The sequence below is a fragment of the Symphodus melops genome (assembly GCF_947650265.1).
Source record: "Symphodus melops genome assembly, chromosome: 1".
Lineage (NCBI taxonomy): Eukaryota > Metazoa > Chordata > Actinopteri > Labriformes > Labridae > Symphodus > Symphodus melops.
The window spans coordinates 34,695,959-34,723,456 of record NC_136691.1 but is presented as its reverse complement, the minus strand read 5'-3'; the positions used below and the strand labels follow the sequence as shown (position 1 = coordinate 34,723,456).

Below are 27,498 nucleotides of genomic sequence, written 5' to 3'. Positions count from 1 at the left end.
CAAGTCCCATAAACAACTCATAACGTGCAGACAGACCTCCACCCAGAGAGTACGCGTCTTTAGCTGGAGCATTAAAGTTCTTCCTGCACCTACTCAAATTGTGTTTGAAAAGCATAAATCACCAGCTGAGTTCCAGTTTTTGGGATGTTTTGAGCTTGGATGGGTAATTTTTCTGGCTATCAGCAGCATCACAATGTCAGCGAGTTCTCTCCAGTGAGGGCACGGAGAGTAATCTGTATTCACCCCGCTGACAGGATCATAGTTAAGAGATGAAGATGCCTTTCTAAAGGAATCAATGTCACCACAAAATGAGAGCCGGCTCTTTCATAAAGTTTTTATTTGTGTTCAGTCAACAACAGCTTGTTCATAAAACAAGATCATTATATATCTCTTGAGGCAATGTTTGTAGAAGATTTCTTTGATGCTGGTTAGAAAAAAAAAAAAAAAGCGTAATATAAAAATGAATCCCTTTAAAACAATTTACACAGACACCTTTAATCAGCATCTCATTTTGATCCTTTTCAAACAGCTTACATACATCGATCCAGCACTCTGAAGGCACTTATACTGTATTGCTTTTTCTAAAATAAAAGTTAAACATTTGGAAATGTGATTTTTCGGCATCAAAGTAAACAATCTCTGTTCACATCTGGTGTGCAAAACAGTGGAAATAATCATTGAATGAAAATTATTTACACTCCATGAATTAACTGGTAAAAAAAAGACATCTGCCAACACCTGAAATATAAAAACTTGAGTCAACTTCAACAGCATTCATGCTCGTACCGTACAGCGCTCAGGCTTCTTTAAAAGGAAGTTTGTTTCTTTCATTTCCTGGTGATGGTTGGAAGGGGAGATAAACAGCTCTCACGTCTGCGGATAATGAAGCTGCAGCTACATGTAGACATCTGCTGACTTGTCTTTGTTTACGACTGATAACAAAATTAAACGTCCACTACGTCTATAGCTCATAATAAACACATTGCATCACTTTTTTTTACATTTTAGAATCACCTTAAAAAAATGATTATTTGTGGCCTTGTGGGTTGTTCTTAATGCTGGACTCCTTTTTGGTCAAGAGCATTCATTTGTTATCTTTAGTGGTTGCTTGACAACAGCACAACCCCCTTGTTAAAGCACAAACTTTAATGATTACACAAGTATTTTGTGCATTTGAATGACAAAAGATGAAAATGGTTCATTAGTGCACCTCGGCGTTGGGAGGCAGACGTTCCCTCTGACACAGCCGGGCAATGTGTTTGTTCACCATGCAGACCTGAGAGCTGTTTCATCTCCAGTGACCTTCTGCGTACTTCTCAATGCTGTACTGTTCCTTTAAAGAATAACATGCTTCAGCAGCGGACCTTTATCAATACAATTCAGTTTGGGAGCATCACTGACAGTACTAAGTTCATTATAAAGTTATAAAAATTCATCACACATTCATCAATGCCATCCAGTGTTTCTCAAAATTTGACTTAAAAAAATGGTTTGATCCTTGTATAACTGAACACCATCATCAGAAACATGCAAACTAACACTCTGTACATTGTGTTCCCTGCTCTGTATCAAGTTTGTCATGTATCTAATGCAGCTTTTTCCTGTATGGAAATGCCAGTTTGGAATGCCGGTAAACCGCTAACGGGAAACAAGTCATCCAGTGTCACTGCGTCAAATCAAAGCTAAAAATAACATTGCAGCATTGGTCATTCGTTTTCCCTGCGAGTGATAAAGTCTGTACAAAAAAAATAAAGACTTTTCTTCAAGAAATAAGGCATATAATCACTGTTTCATTACGTCTGAATCAAGGCTGCAGTGACCTTGTGTGCACTGAGTCATCTATCATTCCTGCACAGTAGTACCCTCTAACAACAGAAACATCACACATACTCTTTCTTGCGGCTTCAGTACAAGACCAGTTATTGATAACACAGGACTGCTTGACATGATTAGCGACGTTCATCAGATTTGCTTTTCTCCAGTGGAACATCTTGCAAACACCCCCCTGCATCTGTACCCACAGTAGTGCCAGAAGAATGAGTTCGACCTTACGGCCCGTATGAAGGTGCAGCCTTAGTGGGGCGGGTGCTCGTACGAGGGGAACATTGACTTTCTGGTTTTTGGAGGGGGCGGCGGAGGCTTACTCTCAATTTTCATCGGAAGAGGAGGAGTGAACTGTGGGGAACAGAGAAGAAAGTTTGGGGCTTCAAATGAAATAAAAACAGAATATTTTAACGTTTACACGTCATTAAATATGCATTAGTGAGCCGATGTTTATTTTCTCAGAGCAGATATTACCTCTGAAGAGAAGCCTGGGCTGTCAGTCTCATGAGGGTGCTTCTTCGGAGGCATGGGTGGGGGGGTCCCTGGGGTGTCAATGGTATTGACATCATTGTCGCTGAGAAGCGATGAATAACCTAACACAGGGGAAAGAAAATCAGCTTTTCAGCCTGGAGGCCTCAGTGAATAAGCGTGTGTGTGTGTGCGTGCGTGCGTGCGTGTCTCTCACACTGAATGTGCTTTCACAGAGTTAGCAGGCATGATATTCAACCTTGTCTCCGAGCACGGTAGAAGAGAAATATAAAACAATGACATGCAGCGCGGCATTCATCAACAGAGAAGACTTTTGCTACTTACTGGAGCTGCGTGGCGTGCGCGGCGTGTGCGGAGACGCAGGAAGCGGGCTGAGAGGGTTCGACAGGCTGAGCTGAGATGACGCACCCTGGAACAAGGAGAGGGTGAGCCGCCGGTCTCCTAACTGTAAACTCTTGGGCCTCTGCTGCTTCTCTGGGGGAGTCTGGAAGGAAAATCAGCATCCATGGAAAACAGTCCAGAATAATGGAGCTGAATCATATACGAGTAAAATGAACTTAATATATAAGGAAGATACGGCCATGGACACCTCCCACTTGGGTCAGGAAGTCTTGGACGCAGAGATAAAAAATATACACAAAAAAAAAACGCTGCTCATACCACATCATTACCACTCTCCAGCAGGACCTGGGATTTGCTCACACTCCATTCCTTCCTGTTCTTTCGAGCAATCCTGTTGTCTTCCTCTGAGCGGGACAGGATGGAGGCCCTGCGATCACTGGGACGGGACAACAAGGAACAGCTTGTGAATAGCCCAGGAGACGGAAAAAGATTCAGAGAGACGGAAAATCTCAAACACAAATGTTGCTTCTTTTTTTTTTTTTTTTTTTTTCCTACGGAGATAACATCAGTGCTCGACAGGCCGGGTCTGTTTTACAGTAAACACGATGTCATACCCAACCAGCACGGGAGAGGGTAGAGGAAGGAAGCAGGGAAAAAGGAGGCGGGGACTGACTCGTGGGAGGAAATGCAGGAGGGTCCATCTGAGGACGCAGAGCCGCTGGAGAGGCCTGAGGAGGCGTTTGAGAGGGTGGAGATGGTGGACATGCGACGCAGGGTGGAGGACAGGATGTAGGGCATCACCACGGAGCCCACGCGACTCTTCTTCTTCTCAGTGAGAGAGCAGGGCTGGGACACACAAATGGGATTAAGCATCATCAGGCAATCTTGGCAGGAGACGAGCACAATGACAAGCACAATCTCAGTGCACTGACTAAAGGAAGATTTATGCTCCTGCGCTGATAAAATGTACACCGCGTTGAATGAGAAGCATTTGATAGGAAGGCAAGAGGGCCAATAGCTTAAGTTGGCACCCTCTTACATTAAATCAAGTTTGGGGTTGGCAACACACCAAGGTTATGACGCCATAATGCTTCTCCACTTTCTCCCGAAGGTCTTGGAAACAGGTGACCATGCGGTTGTGTAAGGGCTTCAGCTGCTCCGTCGTCTTCTCCCCGTGGATGCGAATCCCATCTGCCAAGAGAGGGATCTAGGAGAAGAGGACGGTTAAATGTTAGAAAAGGTTTTCTCCTTTCAGGTCAGAGACAATGACGGTGACGGTGACGGTGGAAGCTTGTACCTGCAGGGCGATGAGCTGTTTCAGGACCTCTATGCGCTCATGGTCCTCTGGGTGCTCTTGGATGTAGGTGTCTGTAAAGAACGCCTTCATAGGAAGAAAACAGAGCAGCTTTTTAAAGACGCAGGCTTCAAATATAGCTGCAGGCAACAATGAACAGGTGTCCACGGCATGACAAAGAGGCCGCAGTGGCTCCCTTATGAATTCAACTTCGTAGCTTCTAACGGGCTCAAGGACAGCAGGACCTTAAAAAGGACTTCTAAATTCATTGTATCATTATTATGCATCTGTTCCTAGTTCAGTTTGGCAGAGTTATTCTTTTGCAAATCGCCTGCTTTAGAGTGGACAGAGCACACAACCTGAACCTGGTTTGGAAAGAGCAGCGCTCTACCAAGCCAGGGCAGTCTGTTATTAGCAGGACATTAACACCTTTCTGTGGGGCTTTCTGATCTCGCATATTGGATTTGAAGGCTGGATTTGAGCACTTAATGACATCTAGACTAACATTATGGCTTTTTAGATGGAAATTATGGTCTGTTTGGGTCAGAGCCAACTTTCGACAAATTTGTGCCCTGGGCCTGATTTCATTTTTGGAGCCCCTCTCTTCCCCACTCCCAGCACCGCCTCGTGACCCGAGAGATCATTTACAGCACGAGTACCAACCAAACTGCATTGTTTCAGGTCATACGTATTGATTGCATGTCATTTTACAACACAGTAAGAGAGTGAGCGAGAGAACTCGTTTATTGATTGGATATTTCAGTATACATCAAACTTATTACGGGGTAGGATTTAAGGTCACCATGGCTTCCTAGGGGAGGGGAGGGGGGGGTGTCTGTGTTCACACATGCACTCATCCAGCACGACGTCTGGAAAGTTTACGATTGCGACGCACGTGTGAAAATGTGAAATACAATTTAGCTCGTTAGCGCACGATCATGCTAAGACTGGTGGTTAACGCTGCACCTGCTCAACGTCACCGTCTCCCTTTGGACATGTTTACATTGTGATGTTAGCATTGAGCTCATCTTCACACTACTAAAGCACAGCCTGCATTGTGTGTAGCATGTTAGCATGCTAATATGCTTAATTGCTTTTGTGAACATGGTAAACACTTCTGCACATCTGCATGTGGTAGTTTGCAGATGTTTCCATGTGATTCAGGAAGTACCGCGTCCCCACATCTGTGTGTGGCTTCAGAGTCTAAGTCCCGTCAGGAAAGCTTTGCTTGTTTTCTGAGGGTTTTGCTTCTTCATGTCTCTGCCTGTAAAGCAGCGTCTCTTCAGCAGTTTGTTCAGACGTTAGATATTTTGAATCCGGAGAGAGATGTCGATCAGATAAGGTGTCCAGACTAGAAACATGCTTACAAAAATGAACAAAACATCAAACCTTCTCGTAGTTGGAGAAGCCTCCCATGACAGCAGGGTCAACGATGCCGCTAAGCATCATGGACAGTGGGTTGACGGACAGCGAGCTATCATTGGCTTGCTGCTGCACAAGATTGCTCAGCTTTTCATTGGCCATCTCCATCGTCTCGACGGCGTTCTGCAAAGGACTGATCTCCTCCTGTCCACGGGGAGGATTCAAAGATGAATATCATGAATGTGAGGAACTCTGAAGCTTTAAACAGAAAAAGAAAAGCATCAAGGTTGCTTCTTACCACAGAAACAGATTTGACTTCAAACCATTTCAGAATCCCGGGAAAGCAATACGCTGTGATGTAAGTTGTTCTCTCGATCCACATGGTCTGTAATGCAGAATATAAATCAATAACTTATCTAATGGAAGAACTGGGTACAGCATTGAAGGGGGAGTTCCATTTATTTCAAAGAAATGATCTCACTGGAGATAAGAAAGAAGATCTCTCTTAATCTGTGTTCTAATGTTTCCTTTAATGCTGGCAACTAACAACACAGCTGTGATGCATGTTAAATACGCAGAGGGGAGCAAAGAACAACAATACAACCTTAAAGATGTCATGACTTAAAGCCATTTGAGGGAATTTATCTTCGAAGAATTCTTGGATGCATTTGTTGAAGTGAACTATCGACACACCAAAAGCTCTGAAGGTAGAAATAACTTCATAGTGCATCAGGTCTGTGATATGTCTAACGGTTCACATCTGTCCACTGCCTCACAGAGTGAACTGGCTTTGTAGGATAGTAATCCTGATGCTCTAACGACAACTGTTAAAAACTTGAAATCAGATCCTCTGACATGTTCACAAAAATCTGTTCTTGTTTGAGGGTTGTTGTTTTTTTTGACAGAACTTGTGAAATCTGTTCGCACACGTGTTTGCCAAGTGCATTTGTGAGATTAACGTCATCATGTGAGTATCTGTTAACATCTCTATTTCCAAAGATCCAAAGTACTTCTAAGAAACATATCGCTCTATATATGGGGATGTGATGATCTGCCCCCAAATCACATATTGGTAAATCAAACATGTTTGATTATCCTACCAAGCACCGCCATCCTCATTCCTGCACGGCACGCTCTGACCTCCACTTCAGCTGCCAGGAAGTGTGGATAACGGGAACGTGAGGAATACAAAGAAGAAACCCCGCCTGCATCTTATCCCATCTCCCCCTCTCCTGTTCTTCTTAACAATGAGTCAGGTCTCTTACTTTCTCTTTTATAAAGCGCCTTCAGACAACACTTGTTATGCATTGGCGCTATACAAATAACAACTGATTGATTAATGGTCAGAATAAGCAGCATTACTAGATATTAGAGCTGCTCACAGTATGAACCCACTGCACACATCCGATTCAACAGAAACACCACTGAGTTCAGCTGCTCATTTGTTGTCTTGAATTTAATAAAATCTGAACTCCATGAGGTCTATTTACTAAACAGTGAATCACAGTTTCCTCCCAGCCCAAACCAGGCTGGCAGCACCGCAGTTTGACAGCTTTTCCCCCTCATTATGTCCAAAACACGCATCTTAAAAACAAGAACCAAAAAAAAATAAATCAGTAGGTCTGCTCCATGAAAGGGAGAGAGAGCTCACACAGACGAGCTGAACAGCCGAGCGTGCCGTCGTGCACAGACGAGGTGGAGGAATAAGAACAGAAACTTCCACTGATCATCTGTTCGAAGGTAACGCAGTTCACCGGCGAGCTGCGTGAACACGGTGGACTGCGCTCCCTGCTAACAGAATAATTCAGTCCACACAGTGTCATATACACTACCAGTCAAAGGTTTGGACACTCCTGATTGAAATGCACGTTATTATCTTAAAGTTTTCATCCAAAGGCTAATGCTTTAATGTTTGACGTGTGTTTCCTATATAAATAGACATAGTGAAGTGGATACCTTCGTATGTGTGCATTTCTTTCCAAAACAAAAAAAATATTCAATGTTAAATTTATTTTGTTTTAATATCTACCGAGCTAAAATGTAGTAATAAATAGTAAAAAATAAAGAAAGACATTAGCAGGTGTGTCGTAGATACATGTAGCTATATTATAATATGTATTATACTGCTTTATTGATAATACTGTTACTGTTGTGTGTCTGCTGGTCAGCTGCTCTGTTTATCATGAACTATCAAGTGATGATTGGACACGTCTGTACGAGCGCTCAGGTGGAGCTTTGTTGTCTGTTGAAATGTTTAATGTTTAAAAAACGAGTATGAACTATTAATGATCCTGATTTGAGTGTGAAGTCAAACTGACTTCCAGCGACGCAGTGTGTTCAATTCCACAATTTGAATTGCTCCATGAAAAAAAAAAAAAAAAGTACGTTTCAGAAAAAAGCACAGACAGCTTGATGTTGTTTCTAGATAAGCAGTTAAATTCTCAGATTTTTGTTCTGATGAGTAAACACTTCAGTTAGTGATCTTCCCTCCCTTTAACATAACAGCTTGTTATATCAAACATGACGAAAGACACATTCTTGGTGTGGCACCACCTCCGGTGACTCACATCTCTCTTGTTAGCTCAACATAATCATATTGTGCTTCAGAGGGCCATGGATGTGTGTTCAACACTTAAGTGAGGTAAGCTTCACATCTTAAACCTACATAGACAAACACTTGGGATGAAGCTGTCATTTAACTCCAGGTTTCATGTTTAATCTGCTCAGTTCTGCTCCAAATGCCAGAAATGATGCGTCTAAAAAGCCTCATTACAAACGTCTAATCATACTGTAAGCAGATGGGGAGAGAGTCTGTTTGGGCCAGTGTGCGTCACATGACAGAACTGGAAGTTGGCTACTATGTCAAATTGGCTTCAAAACCCGGCACAATCCTGAGGGCTTCATCTTCATGCTCACTCATTATTTACATTCAATTTCTCTCTCTCTGCTTCAAACTCATCATCTGACTCTGGATGTTTCAGTCTCACACTTTCAACAGATTTTCGCCTCCACCCTTTGAGCCAAACATCTTGTTGCTGTCAGTGTTTACAGCTGCTGTGTGCGGCTGCTGGTTGTAATTTAAGACGAAGCATTCACCTTCAATCCTCATCGCATTCAGCTGAAATGAATCGGAAGCTCTGCTCCACATGCATCCACATCTACACCACTGGTCTTCAGCCTCCATCAGCAGCACTGTGTCTACACTCAGAACATATTTCTTTTCATCTTGTTCATCTCTTCCCCCCCTTTTGATGAAAAATGTTGTCTCGATGGGCATTCAGAATCTCCTTCATAAGCTTGCCCCGTCAATAAATTGTTTTGATCTCTCTTCAAGCCATCGTGAATCGAGTCTTCTCCAGTTGAACAGTTTCCATTCATCTTCTAAGTGAAATACTATATGCATGGACAAGGTTATTTTCCCTTGCTTTTCTTTTTAGAACGCACAAGTGTGTGTGCTAATACATATTAGCTAAGTGCTTTGAAGTAAATTTAAAAAGTGCTCACTGCAAATTCATTGTCTGGGTCCTTTTCACCTTTCCTGAAGGGCCGGGAATACTGGAACTTGTCCACTTCATTGGTTCTGTAATAGCTGCAGAAGCACAGGGAAGGACAGCAGTGAGTTAGCAGTTTGGCCAGAGAACCATAAATCTCGGGGCATTCACGACAAAATAAATCAGCCTTTAAGTGTTCAGTTACACACTTTAATATCTGCTCTGGAACCCCCTTGTCTTTGAACTGCTGCGGCACGGTGAGAACAGGCTTGACTGTAAAGCTCTGGATGTCTGTGAGGTTCAGTTAAGGATAAAACCAGGAACAAGGGGAAGGTGCAGACCAAGTTGTTCGAGATCAGATTATCGTTTCGAATCAGTCACGGTCAAACAAGAGTCAACAGGCATGCTAGCAGCTCTTTGAGGCTGTTCAGAGCTTTCAGCTTTATGAACCTGTTTAAATGCATTTCATTTAATTGCACACATGCTGATGTTCAGCAGTTATGTTTACCACGTTAAGCATTTTAGTGCAGCTAATTAGCATGCTAATCTTTGCAAATTAGCAATACACAGCGAGTACATCAGAGGCTATTGGGAATACATTAGCTCTGCAAGATTTTCTCTTTAACATAAACATTTGACAGAGAGAAGAATGAATGTGAAGTTAGACAAGCATCACATTTTTAACAATACATCTATACACAAGCTATTTACACAGAAAATATAACTTTTTCTGTTGTTGTTTTTTTTGATAACTCAGAACTACAAATGTCTTCCCTTAGTGGGACGGCCACGGGAAGACAGGAAGACAAGGGCTACAATGTAAAAAGCTCCCTTGTGGCCTGTAACCTCAGGATACACTGTCCAGGGGAGTTGCTGATGTCGGCTCCAGGGGGCGCTGTGCTGGTCATCCGTGTTGCATTTGGGAACTGAGAGAGCAGCTTTAAGGTGAAGTCTTCAAGCCACTCGTACTCTTTGCCTCGATAGATGAACATCTTGTTCTGCCGCAGACATTTCCAGAATGCAGACACACAACACAACAAATTTAACTCAATAAGAAACCAAAGTTATGACGCCTTTTTTTTTTTTTTTTAATTATTGATGAGGTCTGTGCTGGTGACTAAACTGTTTTCATTCCGACATTGTCTGGTGTCATCAAAAAGCCAATAACCTTTATCGACATTATTGCACATTGCCTCGAGAAATGTTTCGAACAGAAAACTCCTTGCATAAGCATGGCGCATGATGCTTTTACTAAATCTGTCTCTGAAATAGGTAATCACTTCCTTACCCTGAGGAACGAGGGGAATCCAAGGCCATGATAACCTACAGCAAAGTACTCCGGCTGTGGTCGCATTGCATGCATGATATGTTCATAGAACTGGGCTTGTTTTTTCTGTGACAGAGGACAAAACAGACGAGTAAGATGCAGAACATATACAGCGCGTTGTATTTAGTGTGTTTGGGGGTCACAGAATGCACTTCAGTCATTCATATTTCAGAAAATGCTCAAGTTGACTCATTCTGTTTTATGAAATTGTGAGAAAAGTTTATTGGAGCACAATCATTCTAATCTACTAAGGCTGAGAGACTTTATGAATTCTTTATAACACATTAAAACTCCATTGCATTCAGCAGTATCTGGGTTGAGAGGAGTAACAGTAAACAGGTTAACACACAATTATCCCTTCCTTTCTCTTGAAGTTGTTTTTCCAACAAACTGCACACGGACTCGTAAGAGCTGGACCAAATTGTTGCAGACCATTACTCTTCAGACTTATGTCAATAGTCTTAATGAGGCAGTAACACTATTGTTTATAGAGCTGCCTTTAAAGGGGTTTTCGGAGTGATAGTGTTTTGTTGGTGCAGCTGAATTAAAAAGCATGGGCCCTCTTACTAGCAGCTGGCTCAGCTCCATGAAGTCAAACATGTGGCTCTCGTGCATCTTGGCGAGCTGTTTCCCCAGCTCAATGGCTTTCTCCCACATCTGAGAAGACATGTGCATCACTCAGTTAAAAGAGGACAAAACACATAAAACACACAGGAGCCATCTGGCTGTCACTTCTGTGCCCACCTCAGGGCTCCGAGGGAAAACAGTTGTACCGGGAGCTGCTGGAGATCTGAATACTGACACAACAAAGAAACCTGTGGCGTCTGAATGAGTTCATGTGACTTCCCCTTCAGTATCACAGTATCAGGAGACGCACTCAGATGCAAGGCAGGCGATACTCACTTTGCCCTTGTCCAAGTAGCAAATGATCTCCTGGAAGAGCCTCTCTTTTAGCTCTTGTTGGGTCCACATATGCTGCCCATCTCGGGGTATGAGATGAGGTGCACAGGGTTTGTCAGACCACTGGGGAAGCAAAAATTGCAGTGACATTTAGGTAAAGGCAGAGTAGTATAAGCAAAGGCTCTACAGCATAAACCATGCAAAATTGATCTTATTAGAGATGAAAAACAAGCCAAATGTGCCAGAGACCGCCAATAATTCAGCATGCAGCAGCAGGGTGTAGGACGCCTCTGTGTAGTTCTCACAGTCCAGATGCAAATCTCGTAGCTTGTACAAGTACCTGATTATAAGAGCAAATCAGTTAGACACAGTTACCTCTTCGGTCAAAAAGGACAGACGCTTCATGTGTCTGAATGACTCACCGGATGTAAATGTCCTCCCTTTTTTTCTCTTTATAGAAATTCTGTAAGAGAGAAATCTTTATGTCACATTCTCTCATGCTCTCAAATAGCAGAGTTCTGCTTTACGTACATACAAAAACAGTGTTAACTCTTCGGTAAATACAGGCTCAGGGGCGTACCAGCACGTTGACGGTGCAGCTCATGCGATGCTCAGGACTCTCATCATGTGTGATGGTGCGGTACGCCAGGAGATTCTCCAGCAGACTGCTCAGCAGCAGAGCCAGCTCCTCTCCTGACTGGGACAGGTATCTGTGGCGCCTGCAGTGCTCCAGCAGACTGCACATACAAACAAATCATCTTCACAGGCTTTTCTGAAGCAGAAAATGGTTATTTCTGGCTTCTATCATTTTTGCCTAGGCCGGCCTGCCCTCGTGACGAGCATGTTAAAACGTGCTTTATTGTCATTTCTCCGGGAATCGTACCCTGAGGGCTCCCTATTGATTAGCAGTTACTATTCTTACAGACTGTCTTGTCCTTCTGCCTCCTTGAGGACTTCTTTAAAAACACAATTGCAAAGGCCTTTGATGTATCTTAGCAGCAATCCTATGTGAATCCCACATCACCAAGAATTGAAGTATTTTTTTTCTTTTTTTTTCTCAGTTTTCTGAGTAAATGTTTTGTTTGATCTGCTCCTCTGTCTTACATTTTCTCCAGGAGGACTTTGTACTGCTCATCCCCTCGGCCTCCTTCCACCTCTTGATCCAATTTTGTTATCAGTTCATTTTCAAACTGCAAAGATAAGAGGTGAATTTAAAAAATAAAAAAAAAACAGTCTACTACTCATATCACAAATGTCATATTTAGCCGGGAGCAGATTCAGTGGAAATTAAACAAAAACATCAAAGCGCTGAACTTCTGAGGTCTTCTTACCGTTTCAAAGGTGCGACTGGGGCGGAAGTTATGTTCGCACTGCATCATATCGAAAAAGATTGGGATGGTGGCTTTCCTTAGCTCGGGCTCGGGCACCAGTGTGACCTCCAGAATGGGGCCGACCATGGCTGGGATGAACTTCATTTTGTGTGGGCCTGAGGGGCAACAAAAGATTATCACACAGAAATATCATAGTATGATTTGAGAAGGCAATAAGCAGCACCTCCATTTCTCAACAAACAGAAGAGAGATTTAATAAAGTGGTAAACAAAACCACAGACTGTGCAACGGGACAATGAAAAATATTGGTCTTGTTATTCTTCTTGCATTTCTGACAGGCAGTGGATAAACAATTGCTCACAGTCTACGGTAACAGAAGGAGAATCAGAAAGAGAGAAAGTCTCACCCAGATTGTACCACATGTCTCTGATCTTGAACCCGATAGTCTTCCTCATGTCTCCGTATCTGCGGACGTTTCAAATCAAACTGTTAAATTAAGTTCTCTCCATTCAAATCATCCTCTGATGAACTTCAAATGAGCTCACTTGTTCAGTATCTTATTTCGCTTCTCTTGGGAGAACGATTCCAGCTGCAGTGTCGTGTGGGTGAGGAACGCCACCGTCAAATGAAAGTAGTTATTCCACAGCTGCGAGGAGAGCGAGGATTTCAAATATTAATGCCATAATTACCTTCTCATAACTCGAGCTTCTGATTTTGTGTTCAATAAAAAAGGTGACCTCTATGGAGGCGGGGGATGGGGACACACACCTGCAGTTGAAAATGGGCCTGGTCGAGGAAGTACTTGTTGAGGACGTCTGAGTACTGGTTTATGGCCCTGAGGAACACCTGCATCTGCACCAGGTTCATGATCATCCAGTCTGCGGGGAAGACGTTTCCCATGAGGTCCTTAAACATGATGAACGTCTCCATGAGGAAGTCCTGAGGGCGCCAGAGGAATTACATCTTTACTCGTGAGTGTGTGCACGCCTTCGCTTTTTAAAGAAATACAATAAACTGCATCCAGGAGGCTGAAACCAAACTAAGCAAATCCAGAGCTGCAGCTCGAGCATCAGCAGCACCACATGTCAGACACATGTCGTGCTCCCACAGCATAATGGAGCCCCCACTGACATCCTCATCACGTCAGTCCAATCCATTCCATGAAATGTCTACAATCAATATCCCCTTAAGAAGCAGTAAGTGGCCAGGGTGGTTTAATGCCTGTTATTGATGAAACGTGTAAGGACAAGAAGTAGCCAACGGGGGAGGAACCAGGACACTTACAATGATGTCCTGTCTGGTCTTGAAGGTGCTGATGTAGTGGGTGTAATGGATGTTATCCATCTGCTTCAGGATAGCTGTCATGCACGCGAGGTAGTGACCCTGTTGAGATAGATTTCACTGTTACTTGCATCATGTCTGTTTCCAGGTTTCTTTTTCTACAAAACAAGAATTCTTCCATATTGCATGCTCATGGCTACATCTGTGTTTTTACTGTTGTTTTTTTTTTATGGCTTTTAAAAAGATGTGTGTGTAACTGTAAGCATGTTGTGTTGATGTCAGCGTGATTATCAAAATAATGAATGCGGACATATTTCAGCTGCGACTTACAATGAGCGGGGAGGATCTGTCCATGCTGATGACAGTGCGATTAACCCTGCGAAGAAGCCGCTCCATTATCAGCTGAACGTGTCCTCGGGTGGGACCCTGCACAGACAGAAGAGCCTCAGGTACAATCACGCTACACGGGGTCACCTCACCCCAATCACCACACAGAGGCAGGTTCACAAACGAAGGATTTTTCAGTCTTTGGAGATGATTTTGATTTGACCTTTTAGTGACTTCTTTGAGCTTTTCTCTTTCTCCCGTCCTTGTGTGCTGCTCGCAGTATTAAAAATACATTAGAAAAGTTCTGCAGCAGGGACTCTCTTCTAGTTTCTCTGCATACTCATTCAGACACTCAGTCAGGTTTCTCAATACAACTTCCTCAGTTCAAGAAAAAACAAAGAGGTGAAACGATTAATCATTAAGGTTTTTTACTACCTTGGTCCCCGAGTCATTTAAGGGGGGGGGGGGGGGGGGGGGGGGGGGTTTCCAAGAGAAAGATGCGGTACAATATACTGTAGTTAGGTTAATCTTTTTTCAGTCCGGAAACTGTCCTTAATACCTCTGGTCCGAATGAACAAAGAACTTGTGTCTCTTTAGACTTTAGAAAATTGGGATGAAAATCACTTTGTTTTCCTGATGATTCCAAGACAATCGAAACAAATGAACTATAAACCTCTTATTTAATAAACCTCTTCAATAAACTGAAAATGAAAAGATGGCTCTTTGGATTATTCTTTGTAGGAAGCAGCCGTCATCTGTCAGCTCTCACTAATTCATCACAAATATAATTCTACACACACCCGCTGCTTTTGTGGCGATGGCAGAAATCTCAAAGAAAGATCTCGCAAAACTTCTGTAAACAAAGTCCAGACTCTTTGCGTGACCAGATGTTCACTCTCTATCCATTCATTTTATACCGCTCGTCTGGGTCTGGGGCACAGTGGCAGCATGCTAAGCAGGATAGCTCAGACCTCCCTATCTTTAGCTCTGCAGCTCCTCCAGGGGGACGACGAGATGCTAACAGTCCAGATGGGATATGTAATCCCTCCAGCATGCTCTGGGTCCGCCCCGGGGCGTCCTTCCAGTTGGATATGCCCACAAAACCTCTAAAGAGACGAACCAATCACCTCAACTGGCTCTTTTTCTATGCAAAACAGCAGCGGCTTGACTCAGCGCTCCCCGTGGAGGTCTGAGCTTTGTACCCCTAACTCAAAGGTTGAACCCGGCAGCTCTGTGGAAGACAGACATTTCAGCTGCTTACTTCCTCAATCTCAGCCTGACGAGATGTTCTATTCTATTATTTATCTGTATTGACCCTTTTAACTATTCAACAAGCGATTGAAGGAGAAGTCCGTCTTCTCACCACGTCCTTGCGGTCAAGGTTGTCCAACACGGTGCTGAGGAGCTGAGCGCAGGCCTCATGGTCAGGTTTGCTCGAGTGGTCATCCAGCTGCCCACTCAGCTGGTCAGTAACAAGTGGCAGCAGCACATCTCGACAATCTGTGGAGGCAGAGCAGAGGTACAATGTGTTCAGTGGATCAAACAGCACGTTTCCTTTTTCATGGAGCTCACTTGAAAAGCTCATATGTTGGTGTAATGCAGTGGTGTCTTTTTGTTTTTTTTCCTTCCCTTCATCTTGTGTGAAAAGTCATTATGAGGTTTTTGAGCCTCTAGCACTCCTACCTGGCTGTCTGAAAAGGTCACTCTCCACCATTTTACACATGCAGCCCAGCTTCTGACGCACGAGCTGAGAGTCAGGAATGCTCTCAATGAACTTTGCTAAGAGGACGCTGCGAAAAGAAGAAAAGAACGAGAAAAGGCCCCAAAGAGCAGCTGTGACAATATTAATGCTTTTCACATTTCACATCTATTAATTATTGTCACTGGGGGTTAATGAGCAGAACACATGACGGGCGGATTTTACAGCCGTACCGAATGAGAATATCCCCTCCTTTACACAGGAGTAAATATTATAATTTGCACTGACACAGCCAATTATCTTTTTTTTCTCCTGTACAAACCCTCGGGAGAGTTACCTGAGCTCCACAGGATCAAACACAGTCTGGATGTCATTAATGATGCTCGGGAGGTATTTCAATATCGCTCCCTGAAAAGACAAAGAATCAGGTCTCATCAGACTGAAGCTCAGAGTGCGTTTTTGTTCTCTAGAGAAACAGGACTTTTTTTTGTTTTGTCTCACCTTACTGTGAATACCCATCAGGGAGCCTGCATTTATCCTGGTGTTTGTTTTTATTCAACTTTACAATGAGTTGTCCACAACAGTGCTACACGTTTTCACAGCTGGACAGCTGCAGTGATTTGACACGCATCGCTCGATAAGCCGAGAGTGATCATTAACGTAACGTGTCCTTCCGTTCTGTGTGGCTGCATTTTATTTCAAGCTAGAAAACAATGAACTTAAAAACATCCCACAAAGTTTCCACTTACCCGTTTCAACAACATAAAACATCCAATTTTCCTTTTCAGCGTACCTTTATCTTCACTCCCTCATCCAGCGGCATGTCCATGAGTGTGTTGAAGGAAAGGAAAAGAGTGCGAATGGAGTTGAGGAAGGCGTCCCCATCCTCGCTGTTCCCATAGAATCTGACAAATGAAAGCCACACATGGCATTCACGAGAGACTGTTCTTTGAATTTAAGAGTGAAAGACGTATTTGTATGTCTCATACCTGAGATAGAGGACTCTGGACTGTACGATAAACCTGAACAGGTATTTGAGAGCTTTGAGTGCTGCATAGAGCCTCTCAGTCAGGACGGGCTCCTCGGCGTGGCCCACATAGTAGTTGAGGACCCTGGTTAGCTTCCTGAGAAAGTGAATGAGTCAGGCATCAAGTACGGATGGTAAATTTGGGCGTGGGTGGAGAAAAAGAGCAAAAAAGATTTTCTAAAAATAGAAAGTGTGAAGGGGCGTAAGCAATCAAAGTAGGTAAACACAGAACAGAGACTCACATGTAAGCCAAAGTGGCACTGAAGTGCTTGTTGATGTACGTCTCCAGGACTGGGTTGAAGTGCTGGAATTTGATGTCGCCAATGAGTGTGATTATAAATACCTGGTGAAAAAAAAACAAAAAAAAATTTAAAAAGGAGGAAGAAGTTCAGAGAACGTAAATAAACTGTTTCCAAGGGCTCATAAACTTTTCCATTAGGCATGCCTTAGATTTATGAACCCTAACATACACATTAAACCTTTTAAGATACTAAATGTGAACTGAATCACATTCTGTAACTTCGTGGAAGATTGTTGCTGAGCTGCAGAGTCCATCCTTTCTCCAATAAATGGACTGTTCACCCGTATCACCTTTGTGTTTATTTACGACTATTGCACAAAGAACATCATACCGCTGCTTCACGTAGAGCCACAAAGAAACACAACTACAACTTGATGTCTGACCATGAACATATCATCAGTTTGAATAGACGTTATCTCGCAGCCTTGTGGGTTTAAAATCCTCTCCTGTGAGGCGTTCTTTGTGATGCAGTCTTTGTTACAGTTGTGTAAAGAAAGGGAAGATAAACGCCAGTGATAGTTGCTCTGCTTGGTTTTCTCACCTCAGCACACCTGGTCCGTCACAGTGGGAAGTGGGTGTTAATGTTGCATGTCAGTTTAGGAGAGTTATATTAATTCTGGGGACATGCATCCCACTCAAACCACAGGAGAAGAGTCTGTTTATGGAAATCATAATATTTAAAATCATCTGCACTGTATTTAAAAAAATCATGATTGACACGACTATCGTCTAAATGTCTGATATTGGGATATTTTTCAAACCACGCATATTAAACCAGACAATCTCTGTTATAGGTCTTTCACACATGCATAATAGAAAATCCTAGTGAGCTGATGTGAGAACGCCGCAGCATATCCCTGGAGAATAAACCTTAAACCCGTGGGAGGGGGACGTGATGTCAGTGCATTGACTGTCTGCTCACAACCACTACAATCTATGTGCACGTTATTAAACAGCTGCATTAAGTTTTCTGTTCTGCTTTTTTCTGCTCTTTGGTCGACAGTATTGATATAAAGGCACATATTGTCATTTTAGCATGGTAGAGCAGACTCTGTTGCTTCGTCCACTACTTACACATTGTTATTTTTACATTGTGACTTACCTCAGGAAATCCTCTTAGTTAAAAAAAAAACATTTCTTAATTTGGGGTTAACTGAGATAAAAACGTACCAAGGCATTGAACACCAGGGTGTCATAGGTGTCTTTCTCCGAGGTCTCCATCATGATGCTGAACAGGGCATCCAGAGTGTCCTGGAGAAACTGTTAATAACACAGAAAACGGTGTGGATGAATGACATAAATAGGAAAGTATTTCATGTTTCAGTACAACATTAATGACATATAAAGAACTTACTTTGACGATCTCCCCTCCTTTGACCTCCATCAGCCTCTGCAGATTCTGGTCCAGAGCTTCGGGGTTAGACCTCCAGTTCAGGAGGCCGAGTAAATCCACTGTGAAAAAAAACATGAAGTCAGAAGAATATATTAAGCAGGAGCAAAACCTCCTCTGCTACAGCACTGGGTGAGCTAATTGTGTTAAAAGCCTTAAATGTCAATGCAAACCTCATTAGGTCTACATCGATCAACATCAACACATCAGCAGAATATTAGCTGCATAGATTTCCTTTATTCAAATATCCACACAATCTAAAAAAGGGGGGGGGGGGGGGGGGGACATGAAGAAAGCACTGCTGTTCCTGCTCTCAAAGAGGAGTACATACAGGACATCTTTTAATCATCAAAGAGGCAGACAGTTAGGAAATAGAAATGTTTCCCCACAGTACCGTTCTGAGTGAGTTTAGTGGAGCAGGTGAGCGTGGCGATCTGAAAGCTGTCTTTAGTCACAGGAATAACTCCTGAATGGTGGAACTGCTTCCCTGTTTGCTTCTCTTTTTCCTCGACTTCAGCCCAGGTTGCTGGCAAGGGGAGATAAACCTTTGCATCATCTGCCTTTTTCACGTCCACCTAAGGATTTCATAACAAAAAAAAGGGAATGCATCATGAAGCACATTGATCGACAGAGCTAATTTCATATTCATCGATTGAGGTGAGATTCATGAATAATCTATCTACCCGCTGTCAAACAATATGCTGCTGGTTTCACCGATAAGTGCAGGGAATTTAATAAATACAACGCCACAATCCTGAAACAGTACCTTGTAGACGATAAGCTCATGCCTGCCGTCTTTCAGCGTGGTCCCATCTTCTCTCATGAGGCGTACGAAGGCCATACCGAACGGCTTCTCCGATTTGTCCCGAGCTGAAGGATACACAGAAGCATCAAGTGCATTTAACACGGTGGCAGGATTACGCATCAGTGTTTGTCATACAAATAAGGTGCAGCCACTCACAGTCCTGGGAAGATCTGTGTCGGAATGTCACCCTCAGGTGACAGCGGCAAACGTCTTCAATGGGAATTGTCACCTTGCAGGAAGAGGAGAAAAGCCAGGGGAATTAAAGAGACTGTGAATACAAGATTAAAAATATAGAGGAGAACTATCTGGTGGGAGATTTGTTTAAAAAAGGAACATCCTGGGACAAAATTATTTCACTGAATCGAGCTCAAGAAAATCCTTCTGAAACAATAATTAGAGGACATTGGATTTGTGACATGAGACGTGCAGAGCTGCACCTTTGGTCGGTGACCTTATTCTTACCTTGACTGTTTCATTCCAACAAGGCTGCTTCACCTGGTAGTAGATGACAGACTTGTACACTGTGATGCCATCATATCCAGCCCCAGGAAATATCGCTTTCTATAGAGATGCAAAGAAGGGAATCACATCTCACCAACACTTTAAATTTGATGTATGAAATCAACTTTGACAATAAATTCAAAATTCATTCCAGGAGACTATTTAGTGTATCTTCCCTCTTGCTTAAAATCTCCTAACGTGACACACAGATGTTTGCATGTTATCAGGGATGATTTTCTCTATGTCTGTATATATGTTTCGTGTTTTCCTTGGTCAATATCTGGAAGTGACCAGATATTGTGACAAGTGACCTGGAAGTGAGGTTGCTCATTTTAATCTTCTTCAGAATGACCTTAGATTTGCAGACAACAGTTTTCTTGACTTCACACATTGCTGCATCTGCAATCAGACTTAGACTATTCAAACTGCATTTGAAACGCTCATCTCCCTTTGTTCCTTTGGAATCGTAGCTTCAAAGTTAGCCCTTACCAATATCTTAAAATGCCAGTGAAGAAAGAACGCTTGGAGCTACTGATGACCCCAATGCAACAATGCTAGAAGAATGAATCACATAGATTTGATTAGAAAAGAAAGAAAGAGAAAAAAAAATCTAAGAGTCCTCCACCATGCTTTCAGCTGGTAGTTTGAAGCTAATTATGAGAGGATGTATTGAGCTAAATGCTAACGTTAGCATGCTAACCACCACATAATGAAAACGTGCACATCAAATAATTCTAAATATATCCTGTGTGCATTCAAGTGTGTGCTGTTTCTGCACAACTGAGGTTTGTGTGCGTTTCATTAGTTTTGCAGGTGTATTCCAGACAGCCAAGTGTCAGACGACTGGAAAGTTTAACTAGATTAAAAATGAAAGGGAATACTAGAGTCCTCACAAACCATCCACTGGAGGACACAATGCATATTCAAAACAGTTAAGTTGAGGAGATAATTAACACAGAACCTCAAATATCAGCGCCAGGAAAAGCGTTAGGAAAGGTCAGAGGATCACTATAGACGAGGATTAATAATGCGGGGGCCATGAATGTCGGCATGAAATATAAAACGTCATCCGTTGTTACATTCACACGTGTTGTTTACCTCCACTGGATTGCCATCGACATCGTGCACACTGAGTATGACCTCAACATTTTTCGGCGTCTTCTTTTTACCACGGTCAAACTCTCCCTGCAGCAAGGTTACGTAAATATCATTCCTGTCATTTCCTGGAGAAAGGAAAACAGAGGATCAGGTGGATGTGCCAAGTATTTATGCGTCCTCCTCACGGCTTTGTGAGCAATTAAAATGAACATATGTAGAGCAAAGAGCTGAGCAACAAAGACGTCAATCCACCTGGGAGGATGATTTCTGGAAAGCCCATTTTCCTGACGATGGCTGTGCTGCGGTCAACAAAGTGGGGGTAGTCCTTCCTGACCTGGGTCAGATCCCCCGGGAGGAGCTTCAGGGTCACAAACAGCCCTGCCAGCAAACATGTAAAGAAATTCAATGAAGCAGACACCCAAAGTGCACACCTCGAAGACCCCTCACACTTCATTTATTCTCATCAAAACAAAAGGTTCAATTTAGAGTGACCCTCTGAAATCACAGGAGAACACAGTGTCTGGGCACACTTCACTTTACCCTGGCCTTTGTGATTGACCTCCCGTGTAGCGATCACTTTATTGAAGACGGCGGTGAGCGGCTCGTTCTCTCCGATGACTCGAGAGGGGATGAGCGGAGACATGATGAGCTGCCTCTGACGGATGTAGGTTTCCATCGCTATCCTGGGAGAAAAGCATCAGAGTGAGTCTAAAAAAAAAATCAGCTGCCAGCATCTCTGACAGGTGACAAACAAATGGACAGAAGAGCTGCAGAGGCAATGTGAGGCTTTCTGGATCTCTTGACAAGACGCACAATTATTCCTCCAAACAGCCCACTTACCTCAAGTGGAAACCACACACAGTCACAAAAAGTGCTACAAATATAGCAAGCTTTAGAAAGGTCAATGATACATTTTCTCAAACACTGCCATCATTAAGACCATAATTCATGTTCTCAGAACTGTATATGAATGTATGTTGCTTTCACTCTGAATTTAAGGGACTGTCCTGAGTCAGTTACCATGAATGAATCGAATGTGGACATTCAAACTTCTTCATGATGCTGTCGTTTATGACGCAAGCAAAAATTCGTACTTTATGAAAGTCTTAACAATGGTCCAAGTTTAGCAGTTTAGTTCTCTGTTTAGTTTAACAGGAAAAGGCTTTATTTTGTAATGCCTTCAGTAGACTGAATGTTTTGAATTGATCCATGTAATAAGGATGATGTAATGTGACATAGTTTCAGTACAAAGCATGAAACTGATGTGCTGCATTAAGAGTATACAGCTGTTGCTAATTTCCAAGTCCCGTTGGTCCTTTGGGTTAACAAACAATAAAATGTACAACATTGGATTAAACACCATAATAACATATGACGATACATTAAAATACATGTACAACAATACAAATACTATAAACCAGATTAAATTACAGTTTTAAGATACAGGTGGGTACAGCTCTGGTTTGCTCTCAGCTTTTGAAGTCTGAGATTAGATTGATTTCAGGTGGTAAAGAGTATAAAGCCTTTGAGAAAGCTCATTGACCAAATGTAGATCTCTGCTGCTGTATGCTAGTTTCCATTCACTGTGCTTCTTGTTACCCTGTTTCCGTCCCGTCTCTGAACACATCTGGAGAGACGTTCAGGGGCAGATTGTTGATGTTTTTAAAAACATGAATGCATAAAGCTCTCACAACTAAAGAGGAACTGGTTGGTTTGCAGGTCCAACTCAATACATATGCAGACCCCAGACAGTGGACTGGATGGGCTTATTCCACATTTTGTGGGTCGGCAGACACTCTTTTCACCCACATACTGTATATGAGCACTGACACTGGAAAAGTGAATTTTACATAATAGGTGTTTTCAGACCAAAGAGTTCTGGGGACTTTTTGAAGAGGAACAATGCACTGGAGAGTTCCCTGAAAACTCTGCATCATTGGAACTTTTTTTCTGTCTGCATTCACACCGTCATGGTGCCTACTTTGAAGCAAGAGCTAAAAAATGTTCATAGTTCCTGTGAAGAATAAAAAAAAAAAAATTAAAAAAAGGAAGAGGGTTTCAACAGTTGGTAGAACTGACGATGTTCGGTCTGAACATGCTTAATATGTCTCCTTTAATACTTGATGACGTTTTTTGCAACAGCACTTTCCGAATATTGTTAAAAGAAAAAACGTATTTGGGGGGGACGAGGCTTTCGTAAGGGAGACATGAAGGTAAAGGTTTGAGCCTGTTCAAAGGGTTTCGTGTCCGCAGTCAGAGTGCAACACTTCTGCATAAACCACTGCCACCTGAGCGGAAAGAGTTGGTGCCACAAAATGCAGCCAAGTGCAGAGACGCCACCTAAATGCCTTTAACTATTTATGAATACAAGATTCCAGCATTTCAGAAGATAATTTAAGTATCCACAGTCCACCAAAGAGGGAAGAGTCCCAAACTCCACACTGTCAGACGGCTGCAGTGTCTCCTGTCCTAAACTCGGTTTGATTGAAGAAATGATCCCACACAATAGTTGGTGATTAAATATGCTGACAATTGATCTAATCACAAGTTAAGATCCTCATTTTATAGGATCCAAAGAAAGCCTTGCAAAGCATCAGCCTCAACAGATTTCCAAGTGGGAGGTTCACAGAGGTTCCTCATTCCTGCTCCTCCCTCATCTTAATGCCTGTTTGCACTTTTATTCACTTACAGATGCTTCAACACATTCAATTCTGGGCTCAGATGATTTAATGGGCCATCTTGACTTAGATGGAGAAGATTGCTAAAGAGGGAGAGGAAATGTGGGATGCTTCAAAGAGTTGAACCTGTGACACATTAGTTAAGGACTGTAGCCTCTGCAGGGTGTCTACTCTGCCAAACAGGGCTGAACAGACGGCCCCGCCCAGGGATCTTCCCCCTGTTGGCGGAGAATCTCAAATAACAGAGGTTTTGAGGGGTTTATCTGTCATTTGCTAGTGGATGAAAAGAACAAAAAGGGCCCTTCATGCAGTCAGAACAAATCAATTTATTGTTTTCACACTGTAATGGATGGAACTTAATCGGACCCTGGTTTCACAAGTGTGAATAAATCACTGTAGCCAAGCCTGAGCATTTCTTGAACAGTTATTGATTTGCATCAACCTGTCATACAAACCTGTACAACTCATTATGCTTTTGTATACCCTCTCCTTGTTCTGTATTTGACACTTGTGGTAGTATTAAGAAGGCTTTGTGAGATTTGATTCAGGTTTAAATGGCTCTACTCTGAAGGTAGCAGTAGTCAGAATAAAACAATCAGCTGAATTTGGTCACTCTATACAGAGGTGCCTGATTTATGATGTTGACGTGTTTCTGGTCTTTTGCAGGAGAAAAATTCAAAATGCAGTCTGTAGCTTTCGCTTTAAAAAAATAAAATGTAGATTTATAGAAAAGCTAAACTGCTAAATGAAAAACACAACGATTAGCTTATGCTAGTATGCTAAATTGGCATTATTCACCTTTTCTATTACAGCTAATGTTATATTGTCAGGTACAGTCGCTGGCAAAGTAGGTACAAGCAGTAAACACTGCAGTGTGAGCGTGAACGTCTGGTGCCACTGAGCCCAGGAGGAGAGGGCTCAATTTAAATGTAGTGTTCACAAACTGCAACCAACATTACTACTGACTGTACCTTGAAATCGACTTTACACATTGACGTGTTTTACGCTTAACGTCAGGTTTCGGGGAAAGCCTCAGTGGCGAAGAAGAAGTGCTTCGGCCAGTGGGAAAAAAAAGGTTCAGGTCAATGTGTGTTTGGAGTTTCCTTTGGTTTGAGCTTTTTGTGATTAATTTGTAATTGTTCACTTCATGATTACCAGTGACAACTCTGTCCCTCAGCATCTATGAAATATTCAAGCATTTGTCACGGCTGAAAAGCTTAACAACTTGTGTGGAACACTTCAACCCACTTGGGGAACTAGCATTATTTAAGACGCATGGTATTACATGTCCAGGCAGCTTTTCTTCACTTTTAACGAGGTGACATCACTTTGGTGAAAACACCAACTATACTGAGGTCTAGATTAGTACTGTATCTCTCTAGCCATTAAAGTTAATATTCAGTATTTTAGAGATCCTCCCATGATTTAATGATGACTTTTCAAACCTAGAAGAACATGCTTTTTCGTCTGTACCTCCTCAACCAAACACAGTGAGCTGTGATACCCTGTGAAGAGACAAATGGAAGTTAAACCTGAGAAAAATGTGACTTTGATGTCGAGAATCAGTCAAGATATTTTTGGTGCGCTCAGTCTCGGATGTCTGTGAACACATCATTGCTGCATCCGCCCATCTTGCAGGTGCTGTGAAAAGGTGGCCTTGAAGCATGGCTTTGAGAAGAGCTAACATTCCGGATTGCAAAAAAGTTTTCTTTTATTTATTTTTTTTGTCCTTGAAATGCAACAATAGCAAAAAGTGAACTGCACAGGCTCGATGGGACACAGAAAGGAAATCTAACTCCAGTCCCATCCTGACTCTTTTCCATTATTTGTGCTGAATTGTGGGACGCTACTAAACAAGGTTGAGCCTGTTAGCGATGTGAAAGTGTGACAAAACAAGACTCACTGCTGAAAAGGGATGAAATGCTGTTTGTCCTCGTCGTCTGTTTTGCCTTGAGCGATGTCTGTAACATCCATCACTGCAAAGACAAAAACAACATCCAGGTCAGCGAGCTGTCAAGGGTAAGTCTCCTGCAATGTTTTCCACACTTTTGATTGCCCTTAAAGTTAATTTACTTACTCTAACTATGCCACCTCCATTTCCTACTTTGAAAACAGAAGCTGAGCCATGTGTCTGATTCCCCTCACCTGTTGCCGGGCACGCCCGACAGCCCGCCAACTAAAACAGATTGAGGGTTCTTGATCTCCAGCTTGCAAATGCCTCTGAAATGTTCATTCCACCCGGCCCGCTCTCTAAAGTGTTTTTCTTTCTCCTGGCTAAGAATAATGTTATTTCTTTCTGTCTCTGGTTTCAGTCCATTTACTGGAACGGCAGAGGAAGGCATTTCTCATCAAATCCACTAATCATCTGGCCAAAACAAAAAGACGAGTGCTAAACCTATTTCCACCAGCTCCTTTGCCAAGGCGGGGTGGAGGCATTTTCTAGGTCAGGAAGCAGGTGTTCCCATTCCATTCAGCACAGGGATCCTTCATTTTTACACCTCCACTCAACTATTTTGTGCCGCCACAAAAGGAGTGGCATTTTTGTTGATGGATTCAACACAGATATCAGGACACTTTCAGAAGGCCGCTTACCAGCCACACCAAACGGCCTCCTCAGGCCTCCGGTGTGTTTCTTGCCCTCTTTGAGCTCCATGCTGCCCACTCTGATGATCTGACACACCAGGAAGAGCCTCTGCCTCATCAAGTCACTGCTGCTCAGGTCCTGGGCAAAACAAAGAGAAACATTAGGAAGTACTGACTACTGAGGAGCTCAACATACAATAGGTGAGAGGAGGGAGTTTTTAGTCCATGCATATGACTGGAGCTGCAGAGCAGGTGGCATGTGTTAGGGGATGAACGCGTGCAGCACAATCCTCAAAGGTATCATCATTCAAACATCTTCGAGTGTTTACTTTCTGCATGTTTCAGAAATGAGAGGAAACCTGTGTGTTTAGATATGTGGGAGGACAAAAAATGCTGAGCTCTTTGATTTGAAGAATGAGGTTTTTTTTTAAAAATCCCACGACTGAAACTCAAAGAGTGTCACACGTGCAGGTCACCTGCAGGTTAACACCCGAGTTCTCTGCAGAAAACTGCTGTCTGTGTCATTACCATAAACAGCAGGGGGATAATGGAGGCAAATGTATTCACATTTCCAGAGATATGCCGTGAAAGTGTGCCATTCAGTGAAGTTATCAGTAAATTAGGAGCGATCCAGGAGCAAATCGTCTCCTTTTGTCACAGATTTGGATTGTTCAAAGCCCATGCATTGGGAATACAGACGGTGGGTTGGGATTTAGTTACCGTGAATAGTGCTGGCAAGTTGTTGAGCTTTTCAATTTCTTTAGGCATCCCCATACTGTCCCAGCGCACCAGGAAGTTCTCGCTGCAAGAGTTTGAATAAAAAAATAAAAAAATCACAGTTAGACGTTTTACTGTAACGAGACGTCAGGAGGAAAGTGTAGGAGAAATAAATGATGTTCATTTCATAGCAGATCAAAATTGGTATCAAAAGGAATTACTGATCTGCTGTCAAATTTTTAAGTTATACTCAGGATCTTCTAAAGCAGAGGTCGGCAACCGGCGGCCCCGGACCCAAGCTGGCCAGTAACATCCTCTGCCTCGCAATATGATTTAGACAGAGACAACAACATGACGACAATCAGTGACCGACGCAAACATGCAGACGGACAGAATCACCTCCTCCTCAAAACAGTACATTACGATTTGGCTCGAGAGTACATAACATGAATACTGACATCTGCTCCGACTTGTCTGATTTGTCAAGCTATATGAATGTGACTTTCATCTGAAGGCACGCAGTTAGCAAGTTTAGTCAGTTATTCAGTCGATTCATGGCGCGTGTGTGTTTATCACATTGATTGAGGAAATAGGTCTAAGCGCAGTGTTTCCCATGAATAGAGGATACTTGTGCGGGCGGTCCAGGCAGAGGCTATTTATGGCCCCCAAGAATATGTTCAACCTGTTTTTATTTATTCATAAAGGTGCCGAGCGCCCGAGACAGACAGACA

At 42.8% G+C, this 27,498-nt stretch overlaps 1 protein-coding gene across 1 annotated transcript; it reads right to left on the bottom strand.

Annotated features, from left to right (window-relative positions):
* Positions 1-320: 320 nt before the first annotated feature.
* Positions 321-26,849, bottom strand: dock5 (dedicator of cytokinesis 5). Its single transcript, XM_079346443.1, has 43 exons — positions 26,771-26,849; positions 26,060-26,189; positions 25,371-25,443; positions 21,330-21,472; positions 21,042-21,167; positions 20,790-20,914; positions 19,653-19,751; positions 19,347-19,419; positions 19,152-19,255; positions 18,780-18,960; positions 18,350-18,447; positions 18,166-18,255; positions 16,937-17,037; positions 16,657-16,791; positions 16,461-16,572; positions 16,005-16,075; positions 15,652-15,758; positions 15,332-15,468; positions 13,972-14,067; positions 13,645-13,743; positions 13,129-13,299; positions 12,906-13,006; positions 12,767-12,825; positions 12,361-12,515; positions 12,134-12,219; positions 11,610-11,766; positions 11,452-11,492; positions 11,279-11,369; positions 11,033-11,152; positions 10,697-10,786; positions 10,091-10,195; positions 9,659-9,800; positions 9,012-9,093; positions 8,816-8,900; positions 5,610-5,696; positions 5,339-5,515; positions 3,953-4,036; positions 3,725-3,862; positions 3,329-3,501; positions 2,974-3,091; positions 2,638-2,797; positions 2,299-2,417; positions 321-2,175 (listed from the first exon to the last, which is right to left on the bottom strand). Exons 1-43 carry the CDS (start codon positions 26,822-26,824, stop codon positions 2,074-2,076), a joined length of 4,797 nt encoding a protein of 1,598 aa, XP_079202569.1. The 5' UTR covers positions 26,825-26,849; the 3' UTR covers positions 321-2,073.
* Between the last annotated feature and the right edge of the window lie 649 nt (positions 26,850-27,498).